Genomic DNA, 23,169 nt, shown 5'->3' on the forward strand with positions numbered 1-23,169 from the left:
TTAAACAACATTGATAAACAGAGATAATGTAATAAAGATGAAGCGTAGATTTTTTATCACACTAACTAAAAATGTTATTTAATGAAATTCGTTACTACTTAATGTGTATGTAAAAATATATGCACATGAAATATATCTTTCATGCAGGGGGTTGACAACAGTTATGATATCGGTTTCGATTCTCGACACAGTTACGAAGAATCGAAATATTCTCATAACTGTTATAAGGTATATCGGTTTCTCTCGGTTTCGGTTCTTCGGTTCTTCTTTCGGTTATTTTTCGGTTATGCATTTTCGTTCTAATTCTATTTCACGTAACAAATACATTGTATTTTCGTTGAGTATTAAAAGTATGAATTCTGAAATACTTTGTATCGGGTTGGCAACTAAGTAATTGCCGATTTCAGTTATAGATGTCTCTCACTCCCATATTTATGATATCCGTAAATGTTATATTATAAAATTATTATTATTATTATTATGTTATTTTTTATTATCCGTGAATGTTAGTTAATTTCAGTTATAGATGTCTCTCACTCCCATATTTATGATATCCGTAAATGTTATATTATAAAATTATTATTATTATTATTATTATCATGTTATTTTTTATTATCCGTGAATGTTAGCAACTGGACAAATTGAATGCAGCGGTCAAGGAAAAGCGACCAGAATTGGTCAATCGTAAAGGTGTCATTTTCCAGCAGGACAATGCTAGGCCGCACGCGTCTTTGTCCACTCGGCAAAAATTGGTGGATATTGGTTGGGAATTGATGTTACACCCACCATATAGCCCTGATCTCGCGCCATCGGATTACCACTTATTTCGATCCCTGGACAACTCCCTTCGTGGTAAAACTTTGAATAACGATGACGCTGTAAAATCTCACTTAACTCGGTTTTTGGCCGAAAAGGATCAGGCTTTCTACGAGCGTGGAATTTTCAAGTTGTCAGAGAGATGGCAAAAGGTCATCGAACAAAATGGAAAATACATTACAGATTAAACTTCGTTCCAAGTAAAAAAAATTTTTTATTTCATCGAACAAATCGGCAATTACTTAGTTGCCAACCCAATATTATAGACAAGTTGAGATTACAGCCAATGTACTGTTTTGTCTAGCACACAGAAAAAAGGGTATACGATCTCGATTGAATTTTGTCAATATACGTGCAAGTATAATCGAAATCCAGGATTGAAAAATAACAGTTATGAAACCGATGTACTATCCGTTTTTAAGAATCGATAACGCGAAACCAATATAAGTCAGAACCGATACACAGTGACTGTTGCTTAAAATAATAAGCGACATTTATGTTTTAACGTGATAATTGTAGAAAATGGTCAAAACGTATATACACATAGACACGTAGTTCAATATTTTTTTATTTGATACATACCAACGGAAGAACGAAACTTTCAATAATTATTAGTACATTAAATAGAATTTGTCGTTACGTAATTCCTAGGTGTACGATTTTAAGTGACAGTCACTGTACTTCATAACTTTTTTCGGAACCTTCATGTAATTCGTGTAATTTTAATATTTGCATAGTAAGTTTTTAGAATTACAATTGCGAAGTGGAATAAATTAAATACTAATAATTTATAAAAAAAGCCTATCTTTTACGACATGACACACTTAAGAAATTTTACACGGCAAGAGCTTTTTAATTAATTTAACAATAACATTTTACAAAGGATGATGCCATTCAATTTTTTATTAGAATCATTTGTTAATAATTATTAATCCTTTTCAATTGAAAAGGACCCAAAAAATAAAATTGAGCGATATTTTTGTAAAAACTCCTGACTACGAAGTTTAAAATGATCATTATTATTCTTTTTTAACAGCTTCATTTTTACAATAACAAAGCAATCTCAAGAAAAAGAAAATTTTCCTTTGCGAATTTTTAATGCTTTAATTTACACAGAATAATAATTTTGAAACCGACAATATGCCTATAAAAAATTATTTCTGATTCCTTACTATCAATTTGTTATTCAATGTTAAGCAGCGTTCTTGTTTTATTTTCAAAAGCTAAAATATTATTGTACAACGAGGCTACAACATTGTAAATTACAAAATTATAATCTCTTAATTCAATAAATAGTTAAAATATCCTAATGAAGTAGGAGCTGTTAGAAATGAGACGTTTATTTTAAAAGTGGCATAAGTTACTTTATTTTTAAGTCGATATATTTAAGGGTTTGCGTTTTAACACGTTTAAAAATATGCATGCTAACTTTCGAGAAGATTTACTTGTAGTTGTTATCTCAGGATACTGATATTTTTCTCAGTATAAATAATTTCATATAAACATTAAAAAATCACCACTTTTCATTACGGTAAAGTGACTTATGCCACTTTCAAAATAAACGGCTCAAATGGAGATGAGGGGTGAAGAAAGAACATTGTATAATCACTATGGGACACGGATTGTCGAATATTTAATATTTGTACATCTACAACGGTAACAATACTTTACAGGATCTAATACTTTCGGCCGATAATGTATATCAACGTGGTTTTATCTTAACAAATAACATTTTTCTCGCATTCAACGACCACTGTCGGTCACACTGTTCGAATACCTGACCAGAACTCGTTGACACCCGAGGTCCTACTGTAATAACATTTCAATTTTTATCTTTTCTTTCACTAGCAATTACCTATAAAGTATAAAAAAAAAAAAATATTAACGCAAGTACATATTACGGTGGTAGAACGCCCGGCGCGCATCTGTTAAAACGCGAATTTACTTACGAACTTTCGATTATAGAAAACGCGAAAGTTTCTCTCTCGATTCTTACAAATTCGAATGAAAAATCAAAATGTTCAATCACAGTTGTTGCTACGGTTAAGCCGTGGATCTTCGTGTCGGCACGGCACGCATATCTCTTCTTTCTCGCATCGAGGATTAATTAAGACAACGTTGCTATCTGACACGTCCTTTGCTCGGGTTCACTATCCTCGTCCGACTCACTTGCCCAAGAGGGCCGACGCTCATGTCACATATCCCCGTCGCTGTTGCCTATTCGACCTGTTGGCCCCGTCGCCCCATCGTCCATCACATCAGTCACCTTGCAGAATGATTGTCACATTTAGAAAATCTAGCTACTACATATTTTATCCAATTTCGATTAAGTCATACGATTTTCATCGCAGAACTTTTCATAAGAACATGAATTTTTACTTCTTCGACTAATTATAGGAGAAATATTTTCAGGTACATCAATAATGTAGCAAAATAATTCTAGAATTTCAAGATGATAGGTTGAATCCGTTAATTGCGATAAATTCTCGAAGATTCCTTCAACATTTCCTTAAGGAAGCAATCGATTGAAAAAAAAAAATATTTACGAATTTTTTCTGGACGATTAAATGAATTAATTTTCCAAAATCAACAAAATCTAGCTACTACATATTTTATTCAATATCGATTAAGTCATACGATTTTCATCGCAGAACTTTTCATAAGAACATGAATTTTTACTTCTTTGACTAATTATAGGAGAAATATTTTCAGATACATCAATAATGTAGCAAAATAATTCTAGAATTTCAAGATGATAGGTTGAATCCGTTAATTGCGATAAATTCTCGAAGATTCCTTCAACATTTCCTTAAGGAAGCAATCGATTGAAAAAAAATAATATTTACGAATTTTTTCTGGATGATTAAATGAATTAATTTTCCAAAACGACTGCCATATTTAAAAAGGATATTTATACTACATGTAACCACTTCTTCGTCGGCGTGATAAAATATACGGAGATGAAAAAGATCTCGAAGCAATTTGCTTTTATTTTCGTAGAAAAGATGATTCCTTCAGCTATCGACGCTATATTGGACTCTTTTGAAAAAATTCAAATTAAGTTTATCATCATAAGAAATTCAAACTTATCGTGTCGACCTACATTTCATGTGGGTGTAGGTAAGAGGATCCCGTAACTTTCGCATTATCCTCCGTAATACTGGGGGGTGCGTAATAAATTCATTCGTGTTTCGTTACACGAAAATTAAGCAAGTTCAACTAATTCTATGTAAAACTTGTGTAAATAATGCATGTACTATTTTGTTGCGTGAAGTTCTACCACCCTTGACAATTTAAACATTACTTTATTGTGAGGAGGTGTTTGCTTTCTTTTTTGTTAAAAATAGCTAACATTTGCAGCGTTCGCTGCATTTGCGTTCTTTGAAAGATTTTTCTTTTAGAAGATTCCAAGTATCCAAGTATCCGAAATAAAAAAAAAAGAAAATGAGCAAGAGCAGAAGCTAAAAAGCATCGGTTTTGTAGCGTAGTATATTTCCTCCATACTTTAAGTTTTTAATTCCATTATGGTAAAAAGTGTTTTCAGAGCTGATTGATCAGCATGTTTTACTTCAACAAACGTTTTCAATGCTTTTGGTGCAAATATAGCATTAATATCTCGTGCAGTTGTTACAACGTTATGCGCATTGCTCCGTTCATACGAGAAACAACACGAAAATCACATTTTTAATAATGAAATAATTCGGGATACTAAGCAATTTGTAGGTATAACTTTATCCACTTCGAATATTCTTATCGTTCGCAACAAGAAAGTGGCATACAAAAACTTGATCTATACGAACGAGGACTTGGAAACGTGAAAAAAGTCGATAACCAGCTTCTGTGTCAGTTGCAGTTGAAGTTACATAAAGACAGTTACATAAAGGCTCTCTTAACAATTTTAATATGTTCAAAATAATGCAATGGTACTTCTCAAATTCCTTGATGTTTTTATTGTTTTGAATCTTAGCTACTGATTTTCATCGTACGCAGTCGAGTAATAATAAAAATACTAATAAAATATACACTAATAAAAATACGCGAAATGAACATTACCTCAGTCTTTGGTTTCATTTAAACAGACGTGTATCGCATCGATTTTATGACTATTATATATTCGTAAATTTTGTTAATTGTGAATTTCGTGTGCAACATCTTATCATCCTCAAAAATATACATATAGTGTAATATACATACAATTCTTCCTAATTGACGTTCAGATTTGACACAAAAATGAACAATTTGAGGAGAAGAAATACAATCATTCGAGCCTTGCGGCTCGTTTTTATAATTATTGACAATCGGTAACTATAAAAACGAGCCGCAAGACTTAAATAATCGTGATTTTTATTGCGTTTGGATCCACGCGGTCGAGAAAATATGCTACTCTTTCTGCTGTTCTTGGAATTACAGTAAATTCTCCTTGATTGATGCTCAGCTTGTACACTTGTAGAAAATACGATTATTCGATCCTTGCGGTTCGTTTTTATAATTATTGACAAACGGTAACTATAAAAACGAGCCGCAGGGCTTAAATAATCGTATTTTCTTTTCCGAAATTGTCCATTTTCGTGTACAAGCTGAGCATCGATCAAGGAGAATTTACTGTAATTCCAAGAACAGCAGAAAGAGTAGCATATTGTCTCGACCGCGTGGATCCAAACGCAATAAAAGTCCGAAGCAACCCTAAATCAGAGAGCACATACTCGACATTTTCGCTATCACGGTCTCCGTTCGACCAACATCTTCCGGCTGTTCGTCGGGGCCGTTTTTTACCTACCAGTACTTCCTCGAAACGATCATAATGTTCGGACCTGGTGTTTAAAAGGCTTTCAGTCACCGAATCCGCGGCGTTGCTTATCTGGCAGACTGTGCCGCGATCCCCCAAAGCGCTGGACGCGATGTACAGCAAGGACAGCGCGGCCAGCAGTCCGGCTGCGAGCAGAAAGAAACAAAAGCGGAAGTAACCGGAAGAGTGGCTCCCTATAATTTGGAGTAGCGGAGGGAACGAGCGGTGTGCGTGTAACGTAATTTTTATGCACGTATCACAGGCTCCGCAGTCCATTTATTATCGCCAGAGCGGCTCTGTACAAAGATGCCTGAAAAAAGTACCAGCAACGTAGGAGAGCCAAAGACTGTGCGGTTTCCATGCCAAAATGCAGGACAGCGGCAGATAAAATAACGCTCTCCGCCAGCCGTTCGTTATCGCTAGGACGCCAGACCAGCAACAGGAACAGACCGACTCATCATTCCTGAAACAAAAATGCATGCCTGGTTTCCCTCTTACTTTCCCTCATCTCTTATCCATGACCACGGAACCGGGTACTTTATAAACAGTTTTTGCTATACTCTGCTATCTGCAGATTAGGTCGCAGCGATTCCAATTAATATATCCTGATGCTATTCAAACAGTGAGGACTTTTCGAATCTCGCAGGATGTGCACACTATTGTGGACGTTGTGACGTTATTTATATAACCGATGGAGCCGTTTCTTTAAATTTTCATTTTGACGTAAGAAATTTCGGATATGTGCACACGTATATATATAATAATAATAATAATATAATATAATATATATTATATATTTGTGAATGTACATTTATACGATCACGTTTACGTAACGAATAAGGTTGTTACAGCGGAATCGTCGTTGCCATCTTTTCTCTCTCGCGAGGAAACATATTCAAATTATAAATTTAAGAATTACATATTTGTTGAGGTGTTTCAGAAACTAGAGGGGTGCAGTTGTTGGAGTGGTTTAAATTGAGTTTTCAAATGCAATCTCTGATTCTCTTGAAATAATCCAATTTTGTTTAAAATTGTATGTATTTGTGTCACAAAATAAGGGATGTTAAACGTTTTAATTTTGGTTTTAGAAATGTCTTGAGAAAAATGTCTGTTTTATCGAAATGTTTCTTGTTCAGCATTTTAATGCCGACGATAAGAAATACGTCAGTTATTTTTGTGAGATCTTTCTTGCTTGTTACTTGGGTATGTTTCCTTGGCATGTCTTGTAGTATCATCCGTAAAAATATTTGGCACACATAATCGAATACCCTGTGTTCATTTTTATTTATGAGCGTATTCAAAGAACTGCGTATCAATACCTGACACAGATTTGCACGAACAGCGTGATGGCCCACGTGATTTCCAGGAAGAAGATGAAACCGGCTGCTGCTCTGAAATAGCATGAGAAGCATGAAACTAGGCGAGCGATCCTATGTACACCCTCATATGCGTACAGATGGGGGATAGCAAGAGGATCTGACATCACACATTACTCTCGAGTGTCCATCATTAGTCTACGACCGATAGCTCCGTGATACCGGCTGCTGTACATACATAGATTGATTGATGGATAACAGACATTATCCAACCATCATCTGCTTCCATTGAACATTTCTATACAATACGTTATGGAAAGGTATTCGACACCGGTGCGGTCAAATCTACCCATTCGCATGTTTGTGAAAATTTAAAATACGAAATTAAACATATTCTACGAAATATTCACCTTCGAATTATGATATCTCAATTCCACAGCAGTACAGGAAATTCTCCCTAAATGACTCTCAGCTTGGAAACAAAAATGGATAATTTGGGGAGAGCCTTGCATTCAAGTCTTGCATCTCGTTTTTATAGTATTTAAAAATGGTATACTTTACTATAGTACTTTTTATATATATTATATTACTATACCATAAAGTATACCTTTTTTAAATACTATAAAAACGAGATGCAATGAAAACCAGATGATGAGGACAATTTGGGAAGAGGAGATACGATTATTCGAGCCTTGCAGCTCGTTTTTATACTTGTTATTTACTACAAATAATAAATAATAAATAAATATAAATAATAAATAATATACTATTATACTACTTTTCATATATGTATACTACATTACTATGGTACTTTTTATGTATATTATATTACTATACTATAATGTAGTATACATATATGAAAAGTAGTATAATAGTATAATATACATAAAAAGTAGTACAGTAGTATAGTATGTATAAAAAGTATATATTTGTAGTGAATAACAAGTATAAAAACGAGCTGCAAGGCTCGAATGATCGTATCTCCTCTTCCCAAATTGTCCTCGATTAGGGAGAATTTGCTGTACTTGACAAACACATATTTTTTGTGATCAGAAGCTGTTAGAAAATACAAGAGAAATCAACTTTTTCTGTTCTGATATGTAACTGTGGACAGATCCATTTACACCCTTACACACACACATATTACAGTAGATTCTCGCTGCGATTGTCTCTCAGCTTGTAAATAAAAATGGATAATTTTGAGAAGAGGAGATACGATTATTCGTGCCTTGCGGTTCGTTTTTATGGTCGTTGACATTGAGTGACTATAAAAACAAGCCGCGAAGCTCGAATAATCGTAGCTCCTCTTCCCAAATTGTTCATTTTTATTTATAAGCTGAGGAACAATTGCAAAGAATTAACTGTAATTTCGAGATAGATATTTTTGAACCTATGTTTGAGATTAACGTTGGCGCCATATTCAATTTAATATAAATAGCTAGTAGTCCGCTTTGCTTATTAAAAAATTGATGGAAGAAAGAGACAGCTTCTCTTTGCGGTAACTTCTGTCGATCAGCGAAAAGTAATTAATATTCAAGTACTATTTCTAATATGCTATTTCCTGATCAACTAAAATAGATGTCCCAGTTTCCGTGCCCCCACATTAAGAATGTATAAAAAAAGAAAAGTTTTATATATGAATATTCTTCATTTTAAGCCTTTTCAAATGCTTAGAACTCGATTATCGGAATTAATAGGGAGACAAATGTTTTCCGATAATAGAATTTTCGGATAACAGAATAATTGCTCTTTCTGTATTAAAGATATACATTTTGTTGCTGATCTGTATTTTTATGCCACGACACAAACAATTCGAATGATATATTCCAGCCTAATGACCTGTCTGATTCAAACCAGCCTCCTATAATCAACCACTGCTAGCTTGAAAATTAGGATTTCCTTGCATTTTCTCATTAAAATCTAAAGTTTTCTCGCATATGGTACAGTCATTTCTTTGACTCTGCATTATTGAAGCCACTAGAAAAGCTTTTAGATTTTTTAGAATTTTTGACGGTTTTAGACTTTTACTAGCATCTAATGAGACCTTTGCTTGACTATTTTTGGGCATGTTTCGATAATTGCCTATTAAAGATATCCACGTACGTTTTACTATTCATTTTTGTAGAAACAAATTCAATATCAGTCTTTCCATAGTATCCTACAGCTGCCCACATCATGATATCATCATCACCCATTTGCCGCCTTTGCTACACGATTTTTGTTGTCCTTAGATCAGAAAAATAATAATTTAGGCCATCAGGCGCATCTAAATTAAAACGCATTTCATCAGAGAAGATTATTTTTTTCCACTTCTTACGCCAATGTATACGATGCTCTGCAAATTCCAATCTGGCTTGCCTATATCTATCAGTTAGTGTCGGTTGCTTTTTCATTTTAAGCCTTTTCAAAAATGCTTAGAACTCTTTATTATTCTCTGCACTGTCCTAACACTCGTTTCTACACCGAATTCCGATGCTATTCGCCGTGCTGTCGTTGTAGAAATCGAAGTACATACATATATATGTCTTAAAGTTAATCGCCTTTCTCGCACAGTTATTGATTTTGGACGACCACCGGGGTTCTTTTTCTTTAACGTATTTTTCTTTATTTTTGAAATAGTTACGAACTATACAATTTTATATATAAATACTATGCAATTTTTCGCACTGAATAGTTTTCCTTCTTTGAATTGTTAATTATATTGATCTCCGTTACATTTAAGCTTTTTTCCGTGGGACATTTTGTATAATCAAAAACTATTGCACACACGATATCACTTTAAATACTACACACATAGATGATAAAAACAATTGGAAACAAAAATCTCTTCTCGCAATGTTCGGTTTGCCGGTTCATCGGTGTCTGTCTTACGTATTTCACGCAACAGAACGTCATGCTTTTTAAGAGTGTAAACGATAATACTACGAGTGAAAGACAAATAAATTTCTACGTTACATAGAATTTCTCGCAATTTTCGTCAGCGTCTTATAGTTCTGTCGCGGTGTATATGCACGTAAACTGGGATATCTACCCTAATATTTGATTTGATCTCCCCTATGATTTGATTTGATTTGATCTTTGATACGTGATTCGTATCTTCCTTACCGTTCCAGTAAATACAATGTAATTATTTTAGCTGCTGCCTATAAAAAACTCTTCAAATAAACGAAGGAGATCTGTGTGAGGGATGTTGTCACCTGATGAACATAAAAACTAGGCTAGCCATAAGAAGGAATGTACATAACAAAAGAATAGATCACACGTGTGCCTGTTCTCATTAGAATCGGCTTGTTTGCGCGAAGCAGCGGCTGGTACGCAGCCTGCGTAATACTGACCGATAACGATTGACTCGGCGAACTCACGTGCACGTTACATCGGCCGATAACGAACGGCTCGTCAAAGTTACGCATACGTGACACCGGTCGTCAAGGCGTGCACGCCGGCTAATATTAATTCCGTAAAGTGCATCGACAGGACCGGTTGCCGCTTTGATCTAACAAACTTCGTTATCCGGCACTCGATAAATCGCGTTAGCTCATACATGAAATATGCCGCACGGCCCGACCGGACAAAAGTCAATAGGGAATTACGATTCTAAGTTCATACTTATCGGTGAGCCATTCGATAAATTGCAAATTTTACAGATCCGCGGATGCGCGCGCCGTTGCAGATTGCATCCCGGCCGTATCTATGGAAATGAGCGTTTTGCATGCATACGGCCGCCACACCGTAAAATATGATCGGCAGAGTGATATATCGCGGATTAAGGACGCGCATTTGATTAAAAATTAATAGCATGTTTCTCGTCATTTTTCCCATTTTTGGCGAGGATCGTTCCGCGTTCGAAACTTGATACTTTGAAGTTCGGTCGCGGTAATTGGCGGCGGATGCGCGAACATCAGGTTTTCGGCACCGCGTTCGTTTTTTCACGTTATTTTAGTCACGAGGCGCGGTGACTCGCGTATTCGATCATGTAACACGGTCACGTTGTTCGTTTATTTGACGCTGAAACTAGCCGACGACGTATCAAAAGCACAGAGTTTTTAATTTGCAAGTGCGAAGCTTGCGACGAAGCTGTCGTTCTGAAAAGTCTCAAATCTGAAGAAATAGATTCTTGTTATTGACCGATGAAAATAGAAACCAATTATGTATTGGGTTGGCAACTAAGTAATTGCCGATTTGTTCAATGAAATGAAAAATTATTTTTTACTTGGAACGAAGTTTAATCTGTAATGTATTTTCCATTTTGTTCGATGACCTTTTGCCATCTCTCTGATAACTTGAAAATTCCACGCTGGTAGAAAGTCCGATCCTTTTCGGCCAAAAACTGAGTTAAGTGAGATTTTACAGCGTCATCGTCATTCAAAGTTTTACCACGAAGGGAGTTGTCCAGGGATCGAAATAAGTGGTAATCCGATGGCGCGAGATCAGGGCTATATGGTGGATGTAACATCAATTCCCAACCAATATCCATGAATTTTTGCCGAGTAGACAAAGACGTGTGCGGCCTAGCATTGTCCTGCTGGAAAATGACACCTTTACGATTGACCAATTCTGGTCGCTTTTCCTTGGCCGCTGCATTCAATTTGTCCAGTTGCTAACATTCACGGATAATAAAAAACAACAACATAATAATAATAATAATAATAATAATTTTATAATATAACATTTACGGATATCATAAAAATGGGAGTGAGAGACATCTATAACTGAAATCGGCAATTACTTAGTTGCCAACCCAATAGTTTGACTGCTTGGTTTAAAATTAAATATTTCATAGTCCGTTTGAAATAAAAATTACTCGATACTGATTCTAACAGAAAATCGCACTCGAAGCAAAAGACAATGATCGTTTTAAATTACGGAATTGCATAATCGAAAGTGTTTGTTGCGCGACTGCAATGAAAATCGCAAAGAAGGATAAGCCGGACAGTCTGAGAATCGAAGAATTTCCGTAGCCAGCGGATAACTACATAACTATTTTTGAAACTGTATTCGATGACTTGAACTTTGGTTAGATGATAGAGAAACTGGTGAACTAGACAATGACACGAATGCGTTTTATTCATTTTGCTGTTATTTGGAATGTCAGAACAAGATAAAAATCTCTCGTTTTCTCAACGTTTTTATCTGAGCCTATAACGAAATTTTAAATGTGCCTTTTGCAGATCTCGATAACTTGTAAGCGTGCTGAAAATTTGATCGAGATCAATTGATTTGATTGAGGTAGCCTTGACATAATCAATCCGGAGTCAAGCTATAGGCATTGAAGAAAAAACTGCAGATTTTTTACAGTTCTGACGAACTGTAACAATCAGAAGTGTCAAAAATGAAAGCTGCGATTTTTTCGATCATTAATTTCTAGTAATTCATAACAGCAATAACATTTTATGCATGCATAATACAAGATCTGTAGACCTGCATAATTAGATCTGCATACCAAGATCTGTAGAAGGCATTTTCTAAATTTTCTTTATAGGCTCAGGCAAAAACGTTGAAAAACACGAGTTTTTTAAATAATTTTTTGTCATTCCAAGTAATAGCAAAATTAAGAAAAAGGCATTTTAGTCATTCAGACATTTAGCCACTAGTTCCATTATCATCCAAAAAGAATTCAGATCGTTTAGTCTAGTTTTAAAAAAAATTATTGCGCTTTGAAAGGTGTACGAGCAGTTTTGCGGGCCACTGTAATATCGGAACCGGTGGCTACGATCTCATTTGGAAGCGGTGGCCTGCCGAGTGTTCCAGTTGATAGCAATCGAATCGGATGTTAAAAAGTGGATTCGAGTCGCATTTTCCAAGTGGTCGACGATTTCCGTAGACAGCGGAATGGCTACGTTCAACTTGAAATTTTCTAAATCGATATTCACGGCGGCCGGATGAAAAATATCTGGTTATTACGGTTCGTTTGAAATTTCGGTTTGTCCGGATTCTGATAATTGATTGTGAATTACGGTATACGCATGTCGAATTATCCTCACGTAACGTAAAATCCCATCAGGTGTTGATGATATGCCACGTCCACCCCGACGCCGCAAACGACTGAAACAGAAAAATACCGGGAACACGGTTCAAAGGACAATCTTCTCTGCGAACGTTTTGTTCGATTTGCAATCGATTATTCTATTTAACGTGCAACATTTTCTATACTTTTGTTACCGGATCGTAATAAACTTCAATTACATTAATATATATTATATATTATTATATTATATATTACATATTAATTATATAACTAGATGAAAATTCGATTTGCAATTGATTATTCTATTTAACGTGCAACATTTTCTGTACTTTTGTTACCGGATCGTTATAAACTTCAATTACATTAATATATATTATATATTACATATATTAATTATATAACTAGATGAAAATTCGATTTGCAATTGATTATTCTATTTAACGTGCAACATTTTCTGTACTTTTGTTACCGGATCGTTATAAACTTCAATTACATTAATATATATTATATATTACATATATTAATTATATAACTAGATGAAAATTCGATTTGCAATTGATTATTCTATTTAACGTGCAACATTTTCTGTATTTTTGTTACCGGATCGTTATAAAGTTTAATTACATTAATATATAATATATTATTATATCGTATATTATATATTATTACGTATTATTGTATATTACGTATTAATTATATAACTAGATGAAAATATTGCATGAAATCTCGAGAAGCAAATTAAATAATGGCAACATTGTATGTATTCTTAAATTCAGACGCTCGCGACAAATAGTCGAAGATTCCATTATGATTCTACGCTGTTATGCAAAGTTCTTAGTATGCACGTCTATATATAAATGCAAACAGTGTACAAGTCAAGTTGATGCCCTTCGGCTGTATGCACGTATATACGGTTACCAAACGGCAACAGACACTGTTTATCCAGATGTAGATATTACATGAATGACGGTTGTTGGGTATTCCCGTATATATGTCTACCTTAAAGTGATACGAATCATTCGTATGCGCTATCTACGTAAATTTCTATGAGGACTTCTATATCTATCTTTACGAGTATTTCCACCGTGGACCATTTTCTTAAAAGCAGCATCGCATCGAGCAATCGTAAAAATTGGGATACGATATTATATACATATACGCGCTTCCATTATTATTTCCTTTAAATCGTCTTTCATGCATCGTGCAGCATTTTACGACCGGTATCCATAAAATAACTTACAAACATTTTAGAGAACTAAACAAAATTCTCCGATTGCTTGAAATTTTGCACATTTGCAGCATTTCGACGGAAATATCAAGAGCTCGTCGATAAACACTCTGAAATGTTCTAATCAATTTTTTAATCATTTAACCCTTTGCACTCGAGTGCTGACTCTGAAGCACCACTAAAATGATTGTATCACGTTCCAAGATAATTTTTATATTAACAAAGTTTACATTTAAAACATTGTTAAAAGTGTAACTGTTGTACGAGTCATCGGAAGACTCAATTTCATATGCATAAAATGCATTACGTTTACGATTCAAATAGCTTCGAGTGCAAAGGGTTAATTTATAATTGTTAAAATCGTGGCGTTGCATACGCGAGAAATGGACATGATTATTTACTTAGGATATAATTGATGGGTACAATCATTCACAACATGATAAAAATGTGCAAAATACGGAGGTGTATGTTCTCGTTATTTTCAAAACATATTTCTATTTCGGTGTAAAGCTGCAAACATATTCGTTTATCGGCTCGCGAAGTTAATTACTTTTCATGAAACGAATGCGATATTTTAGCGAACTACATACATACATATCTGAAGCGTAAAAGCGCCGTTGATTTTTATGAAATCGCCGGTGTCAATTTTATGATCGTGCATGATACGCGCGCAAATGCAGGAGTGTGCCACGGCTGCAATTCACCGGGAGCAGCTCAACGTCATTAATACTGAACCGGGACCACTGTAATGAAGAGGATAGAGAGGTGCACGAGATTCCTAGATCCGCTAATGATCGGTTTCTTAAATTGTCCCTTCTGAGCGAGAGCAATTTGCCACGACAAGTGGGACACAGCGGGGTGGATGATTGATAATTAACTACGCTGATTACCGCTATGGTATTCACACCACCGATCGACATTCAAATCTTTAGTAGGACAAGAGAGATCAACGATGACTCTCGTGCCCGATTTTCACCTGTCATTAGAGGTTTTCTAATCGCTGACTTTCGATCTCTGATTATCGTACGTAGCATGCAACGGGGAAAGGAGATTGCGTTATAATTGCGTTGAACTACTTTACAGTAGCAATAATCACTGTGGATCATCAACTTTTTATAGATTTAAGTTTGGAATTTCAATATTCATTTGAGCCGCGTTTATTTTGAAAGTGGCATAAGTCACATTTTTTTTTTTTTTTAAATGAAAAGATACCGTTCAATTGTAATTAGTGTTACCATTAACTCGATTTTTTTGAAAAAGCGACTTATGCCACTTTCAAAATAAACGGCTCATTTGTTGCAGTAAAGTGTTCGTACACCTCCTAAAACGTAACAACTTTTTTAAAACTCAACTAAATGACTTGAATTTCTTTTTTTTTAGATGATAGAGGGACTAGTCTACTAGACGATGATGGAAATGCCTTTTTCCTATTACTTCAGATGACAAAAAGAAAATTAAAAAACTCTCGTTTTTTAAACTTCTTTATCTGAGAGCTTATAACTTGTATACATGCTGAAAATTTCATCGAAATCGGTTAACCCGTACAGCCTATGTAAAACTACAGATTTCTTCCAGTTTTTGATAAAAATCGTGACAAAACTGCGATTTTTGCCATATTTAATTTGTTGTAACTCGTAACAACGTGAACTGGTTTCGATAAAATTTTTAGCATACGAATAGTTACCGAGATCTACGAAAGATATTTTTTTAAATTTCTGTTTTAAGCTCAGATGAAAAAAAGTTAAGAAACGAGAGATTTTTATTTTTTGTCACTCCAAGTAATAGCAAAATTAAAAAAAAAGCATTTCAGTCATCTTTCAGTAGACTAGTCCCGCTATCATCTAAAAAAACATTCAAGTCACTCGGTCCAGTGTTAAAAAAGTTATTGTTATATTTATTTTATATAGTTATTATATATAGTTATATTATATTATTTTAAAAGGTGTACGAACACTTTTGTGGGCCACTGTATACCTAGAAAATTTGGTGGAAATTTATTCTTGTCTGGTTATGTCTATGAGATTGTTTCATTTGCAATAGCAGTATTTAAATAAGACACTTCGTGATACGATTTCTAAAATTAACCTTTCGAACAGAAGAACTTCGTCTGAACAAGATCTCACAGTGTTTTTAGGTGAAGAGAGTCTCAAAAATCACTTCCTTTTCAGCCTGTCGACCGACAATGAGCATGACTCCTTAATGAGGAGAATTTACGGGCACGATTTCAGACGGGAATATCGGAGGACCGCGCTTCGCAACTTTTCCACAAACTTTCGAGCTGTTGACTCTGAAACAGAATCATTTAACCCTCTGTATCCAACGGTTGCATTCAGTGCTTTCTTCTGCTTGAGCTGGTTCGACATTTCGCTCGATTACATCCCGTTGTTCCCGTTCCTTTTCCTCCGGGATATTGGCTTTTCCGAAAACTCGGCGACGACCGGAACTCGGTTTTCCTACTCCAGCCTCCTTATACCGTCGAAATTATAATATAATTGATTCTAAACGAGCCTCGAACAATCTTACATTGTTTCTAACTATACAGCAACAGGTGGTGCGGAAACAGTTTGTCCGCGCACGTAAAAATGTGACAGAATTCAAGATCCTGAAAACTTGGCGACGAGCCTTTGTTCTGCTACATTGTTTGCAAATAAGTTCCTATTGTGCTGCGCCTTCATTGATCATACCTTCACAATAACGTGAGAGAGATTAATAATGCACGCAGTTTCAGTGCTCCTTTATATACAGGGTGTCCCATAACTATGTTAACACCAGGAAAGGGACGATTCCTGAGGTCATTTGAAGTAATTTTTTCCTCAGCGAAAATGCAATCCGCGGCTTCGTTTACGAGTTATTAACGAAATACAGTGACCAATGAGGAGCGAGCACTCGACTGGCGCGAGGTGGCGCGAGCCAATCGGCAGAATTGGGCTTCGCGCGCTCGTTGACTGGGGCCGCCTCGCTCCGGTCGTGCTCGCTCTCCGATTGGTCAGTGTTTTTCGTTAATAACTCGTAATGAAAGCCGCGGTTTGCATTTTTGCTGAGGAAAAAGTTACTTTAAATGACCTCAGGAACCCCTCTTTTCTCGGAAATGCCACAATTTTGGGACATATATATATAGTATTTCGGGTCCGAAAAATTAGTAAATATTCTTCAGACATTCTGAAATAAGGATAAACAGCGCTTTTTTTAAATTATCACTGTCACATGGTAAAAAAAATCGAAAGTGCGTGCTCTATGACTTGTTCATGGATTCAAACGCGGCACGGAGCCCTCCTTCTTCTGTCAAACTCCGCGATCGGAGCACGTTGTGCTCGAACGATGGATCACGTTGTAATTCACGCCCTCGCCTCTCATTGGTCAGTGTTTTTCGTTAATAACTCGTAAACGAAGCCGCAGATCACATTTTCTCTAAGGAAAAGGTTACTTAGAACGACCTCAGCTACCCCTTATTTCCAGATTGCGAAACATATTTAGGACACCCTGTATATTAATATCCTACTTTAAATTAATGGAAAAATACGGCTCGGATTTGCTTGCTCTTTTATCTCTATGTGTTTCAGATGTTTTTCAGTGCCGTATTTGAACATCGCTAACAAAAATCACTTCCGCTGATGAAAAAATATTGTACGGATTCGTTTCTTCTCCATCGCTGTTTTCCACATGTTTTTCAGCTCTTTGTAATACCATTCGGAATATTGCACAGGAATTTTAGCTATCGGTTATACGTCCATTGTTTTTCAACTTTCTGCGAAAAAACAACGCTTGCAAGCTTCTTTATTCCTCTTCGAAAATTCGTTTCTACTAAATGAAATTAATTCAAAGTGTACCAAGTGTACCATCGGGTGTAGTTCAATAAATTGAAGAACGCAAGAAACAAATTGCTGCAATGTTAGCATCCCTGGGGGGCATCGGAAAAAGAATAAGAATAAGAAGACGGTTACGTTCGAAACATCGCGAACTGTGAAAACAAGAAAGTGTACAGGATGCAGTCCCATTTTTATGATAATTTTATGATTATTTTTGTATTTCATTTCGATATTATACCGAAGCAAGAAGTTTATGAAATGAATGATCCAACGTATTGGGTTGGCAACTAAGTAATTGCCGATTTCAGTTATAGATGTCTCTCACTCCCATTTTTATGATATCCGTGAATGTTATATTATAAAATTATTATTATTATTATTATGTTATTTTTTATTATCCGTGAATGTTAGCAACTGGACAAATTGAATGCAGCGGTCAAGGAAAAGCGACCAGAATTGGTCAATCCTAAAGGTGTCATTTTCCAGCAGGACAATGCTAGGCCGCACACGTCTTTGTCCACTCGACAAAAATTGGTGGATATTGGTTGGGAATTGATGTTACACCCATCATATAGCCCTGATCTCGCGCCATCGGATTACCACTTATTTCAATCCCTGGACAACTCCCTTCGTGGTAAAACTTTGAATGATGATGACGCTGTAAAATCTCACTTGACTCAGTTTTTGGCCGAAAAGGATCAGTCTTTCTACGAGCGTGGAATTTTCAAGTTGTCAGAGAGATGGCAAAAGGTCATCGAACAAAATGGAAAATACATTACAGATTAAACTTCACTCCAAGTAAAAAGAAACTTTTTATTTCATTGAACAAATCAGCAATTACTTAGTTGCCAACCCAATAGAATACGGCATGGTGTTCGCTCGGATAGAGTACGCATTGAAAAGTTCGCAGCCGCATAACGAGCGCGAAAACAGGTTTTTTGATTGATTAAAGGATCGAATTTCAGACACATTTACTGACGACGGAACGCGGACGCGAGTGTCCGACAGAGCTGAGAATGTTGCATTTTGCTTTTGCCGGTACACAGGAGCGTGGGCGTGAAGGGATTACATTGTCCAACCGAAGTTGATCGAATTTGTTTAACGCATGAACCGTGACGCAAGCCGCCGGTGAACAACATTAAACTTTCAGTTTGTAACTCGTGGGTCAGAGGCGACCAATACGTTATCCGTGCTCACGGCACACATATTCTTGCATAATTGTAACAATTTATAATAACAACAAACGAGTAATAGGGAATGTACATTGGCGAGTAACACTGTTCAATATGGAATACAAAATGAATTTAACCATTGGTTAATAAATGTTTCCGTTCAATGTTTCAATTCGATTCGGTTCAATTTCAATCGAATTTTGACTACGAATATTGTAAATAGTCCACATTATTCATTGAACTTCACTTTATTTATTAATCGTAATAAGGGATCTCTTAAGTCAGTGGTGTCAAATTCAAACGCTAACTTGGGCCAAATAAACACTGCTTAACTTTAGGTGGGCCGCAAAAAAAATCAATGTTCATAGAAACAAATATTTTTATTTTGACTAGTACATTATAATAAACATATATAAAGTTAAATTATTGTTTACGTCCTAATACTTGACATCAAAAATGTTCATCACGGGCCGCATGCGGCCCGCGGGCCGCGAATTTGACACTCCTGTTGTAAATAGTCCACATTATTCATTGAACTTTACTTTATTTATTAATCGTGATAAGGGATCTCTTAAGTAATTATGATACTCGGAATCATTATGAAATATGTATAAAAGTTTTCTGTATCCAATACCAAGAGACAATAGGCATGCTGAAGTTTTCGTTTCTTTACAAATGTGTGAATAATAAAACGGTTGTTAAAAATATTCACGAGTAAAGCAGAACGTTCTTATTTCAAAAAATAATAATAAAAATGAAGCTACAAATGAAGAACGTAGAGTAAGATTTAAATTGGAGAAATGTAAAGGAAATACATTTTACAGGGTGGGCCGAAATTCGTAGTACGACGTATAAAGGGTGAGCAGAGGGTACCCTCTTGCCCCTCTATCTGACTTCTTCTAAGCAATGGACAGTACTGTCCTTCAATTGAGCCGTTTATTTTGAAAGTGGCATAAATCACTTTACCGTAATGAAAAGTGGTGATTTTTTAATGTTTATACGAAATTATTTATACTGAGAAAAACATCAGTATCCTGAGATAACAAATACAAGTAAATCTTCTCGAAAGTTAGTATCCATATTTTGAAACGTGTTAAAACGCAAACCCTTAAATATATCGACTTAAAAACAAAGTGATTTATGCCACTTTCAAAATAAACGGCTCAATTACTAATCATGCGATTGTTGCGTCTGTTTCACTTTGTCTCTCACTCACACGAAGCACAGATACACACGTCCGATGTGCTCCAAGCCGAAAATGGCGATCACGGGGCAGCGAGACGTAACGAGAGTTAGGAAGCGTTGTTTGTTTTTAATCGGCCGAGCTCGAATCCCTCGCTTCGTGGAAATTCAGTATGGAGACTAATTTGGGACCAATAGGAAGAAAATCCTTTACAAAGATGAACAACCATTAAAATCGATTTTCTCGGAAACAAAGTGCCGGACAAAAAAATATTCAACCAAATTTGTTTCTTCTTTTTCACGTAGTGAATCAGCCTCTGCTCGGTTGCACTACGAATTCCTGGCCACCCTGTATATTGGACAGTATATTTCATACCTTATTCGTGTCGTCTGAAAGATTTGGCGAGCCGTCCGCAGAAAGGAAATCGTTTCTGCGAAGAAAGCCAACAGAAACGACGGAAACGAGACCGCCCCGGCAATCTGTCTTCGTTTCTGCGACCGAGAAAGTAATTAAAAGAAAAAGAAGCAATATCGAGAACCGTTCAACCGCGAAGCATTTATAGCATTTATAGGAGGCGTCGTTTTTTCCTCGCCGCTTCCGTTCTCGTTCTTCTTTTCCTTTGGACGGGGAGGGCGCCTGTCTCTATCTACTTGATCGCTCGGCAACTTGTTCGCCGGCAGCCCTAACCTATTTTGATGCTTTCAGCTGTGAAAACTTAATTCCGTAGCAACTTCCGTGGCTACGTTGGCTCTTTGGTAAACACCTCGGTCGTTTTCGCAAGGGGCGTCTGGCTCTATACCATCGTGCGCGTCTCCTTAAGTTGCGAGATCGCTGATAAATATTTGCTTAGTATCTTTCTATCAACAGCCATCCACGGCTGAGGGGCGAAGACATCGCCGACCGTTCAGGTGAAAATCTTATTCGTTGTTTCCCGACGCTTTCTTCGGACAACAATCGCAAAATGGAGGCAATAGTGAGGTTGGTACGATTTTAATGAATATTTATTGACTATTTATTTACTATTAACTATTATACTACTACTACATTACATATATATATATATATATATATATATATATATATATATATATATATATATATTATACTATATATATATATATATTTATTGACTATTTATTTACTATTAACTATTATACTACTACTACTATATTATATATATATATATATATAATATGGTAGTATACTATATTATACTATAGTATATTATAGTATTTTTATATTATATTATATTATATATATATATATATATATAAAATATATATATAAAATATATATATAAAATATAATATAATATAAAAATACTATAATATACTATAGTATAATATAGTATACTACCATATTATATATATATATATAATATAGTAGTAGTAGTATAATAGTTAATAGTAAATAAATAGTCAATAAATATTCATATATATATATATATTATATTATATATATACTACTACTACTACTATGAACTATAACTATTATTATTAACTATTCGCAATATCGGAACCATTTTTGGGGGGGGGGGATGTACAGACGCATTATTGACCCACAACTTAATGGAATAATTGATTTTTACTTTCGTTCGTGTATTTATTTATTGGACAGTAATATTCTGTAATTTCACAGAATGCAATTTTCTTGAAGTTACATTCTTTAGACTGGTGTTGACTCTGGGTTAACTCTACACTAACTTGTTACATCGAAACGATAAGTGTAAAAATTATACAAGTTTTAAAATTTCAAAGAGGAATAACTTCGTCGTCCTCGGAAAGAAATTGATTTTATATTGTTACAAAGACTGTCGTGAACAAGAAATAATGCCAATATTTTCGATCTAAAGTTATCTAAAGTTGCCAAGTAATTGAATCGAGAGCATCGATCGAAATTGACCAGCCGATCAATTTCTCAAAAATTTATTATTCCGCGAAATATTTAAGCTTTCTGTTGCAGAAAAAAGAAACGCGTCTTCCCGGCGGAAGAAATACCTTTAGAACGGCATTGTTTACGGCATCGATTTCGATTGAAAAAAAAAAGAAAGAAAGCTTGCCTTTTTCATCGCGCAGGAGCGGTCGGTGCATTTACCTTGCTATTCCGGGGTGCAGTTTCAATTAGAGGCGACACTGTCATCCCATCCGTGCTCTTTGGTAATGCAATTAGCCGGGCTCGCCACTTCTGTTGCCGGGTATCTCGTAAAAGGGCTGAACGCGCGTGATAATTAAGATGCGCACCACTTCCGCGAATAATTAAGTACTGGTTGAAGGGGACAGGGGTGTACGGGGCGGGTGGGTGGACGCTTGTTCGCTCGCGAACCATGGGTTCCCGGCGCACAATGAGGCGCGTCGAGTGCGTGTTCATACAATTCCGGTCGAATTAAAGGCCGCTTTGAAGCTTACAAGTCGCCGGAAATCCTGAAAGTAGCGACAACAGTGACAAAGAAAACGAAACAACAAAAATTATGAATACAATAATGAGCCAGAGCTGTCCTAGCATTACACGATTTTTGCTCTGCACACGCTTTCTCTACTCGCAATGCTCTAATTAAGAGCTTAAGTATATTTTACAGAGAATTTTGCTGCGCCGTTGGCTGGCAAACGTTATTAGCAGACCGAGGATCTTACGGATTCGTGACAAAAATATGTCAAGGTGGTCCACAAAAGTGTTTTCGTTCACCTTTCAGAACGCAATAACTTTTTGAAAGCTGAATTAAATGACTTGAATTTTTTTCAGGTGACACAGGGACTTGTCTACTAGACGATGGCTTGAAAGCTTTTTTTTTGCTTAATTTTGTTATTACTTCGAGTGCTAAAAGAATAAAAATCTCTTTTAAACTTTATTATTTGAGCCTATAACGAAAATTTCAAAAATGTCTTTCGTTTTGGGGAAAA

At 35.7% G+C, this 23,169-nt stretch overlaps 1 protein-coding gene across 2 annotated transcripts in view; it reads right to left on the reverse strand.

Moving 5' to 3' along the window:
• Positions 1-2,421: 2,421 nt before the first annotated feature.
• LOC117218285 (uncharacterized) overlaps positions 2,422-23,169 on the reverse strand; it is a 43,943-nt gene continuing 23,195 nt past the window's right edge. For both annotated transcript variants that reach the window (XM_033466570.2, XM_033466569.2), the window contains 5 exons: positions 12,900-12,960; positions 6,922-6,993; positions 5,926-6,065; positions 5,594-5,748; positions 2,422-3,082 (listed from right to left, as the gene is read on the reverse strand). In XM_033466570.2, coding sequence (XP_033322461.1) covers positions 3,011-3,082; positions 5,594-5,748; positions 5,926-6,065; positions 6,922-6,993; positions 12,900-12,960 — 500 coding nt within the window. In that variant the 3' untranslated portion in view covers positions 2,422-3,010. The remainder of the gene's footprint in view (positions 3,083-5,593; positions 5,749-5,925; positions 6,066-6,921; positions 6,994-12,899; positions 12,961-23,169) is intronic.

The sequence above is a fragment of the Megalopta genalis genome, chromosome 2, assembly GCF_051020955.1.
Source record: "Megalopta genalis isolate 19385.01 chromosome 2, iyMegGena1_principal, whole genome shotgun sequence".
Classification (NCBI taxonomy): Eukaryota; Metazoa; Arthropoda; class Insecta; order Hymenoptera; family Halictidae; genus Megalopta; species Megalopta genalis.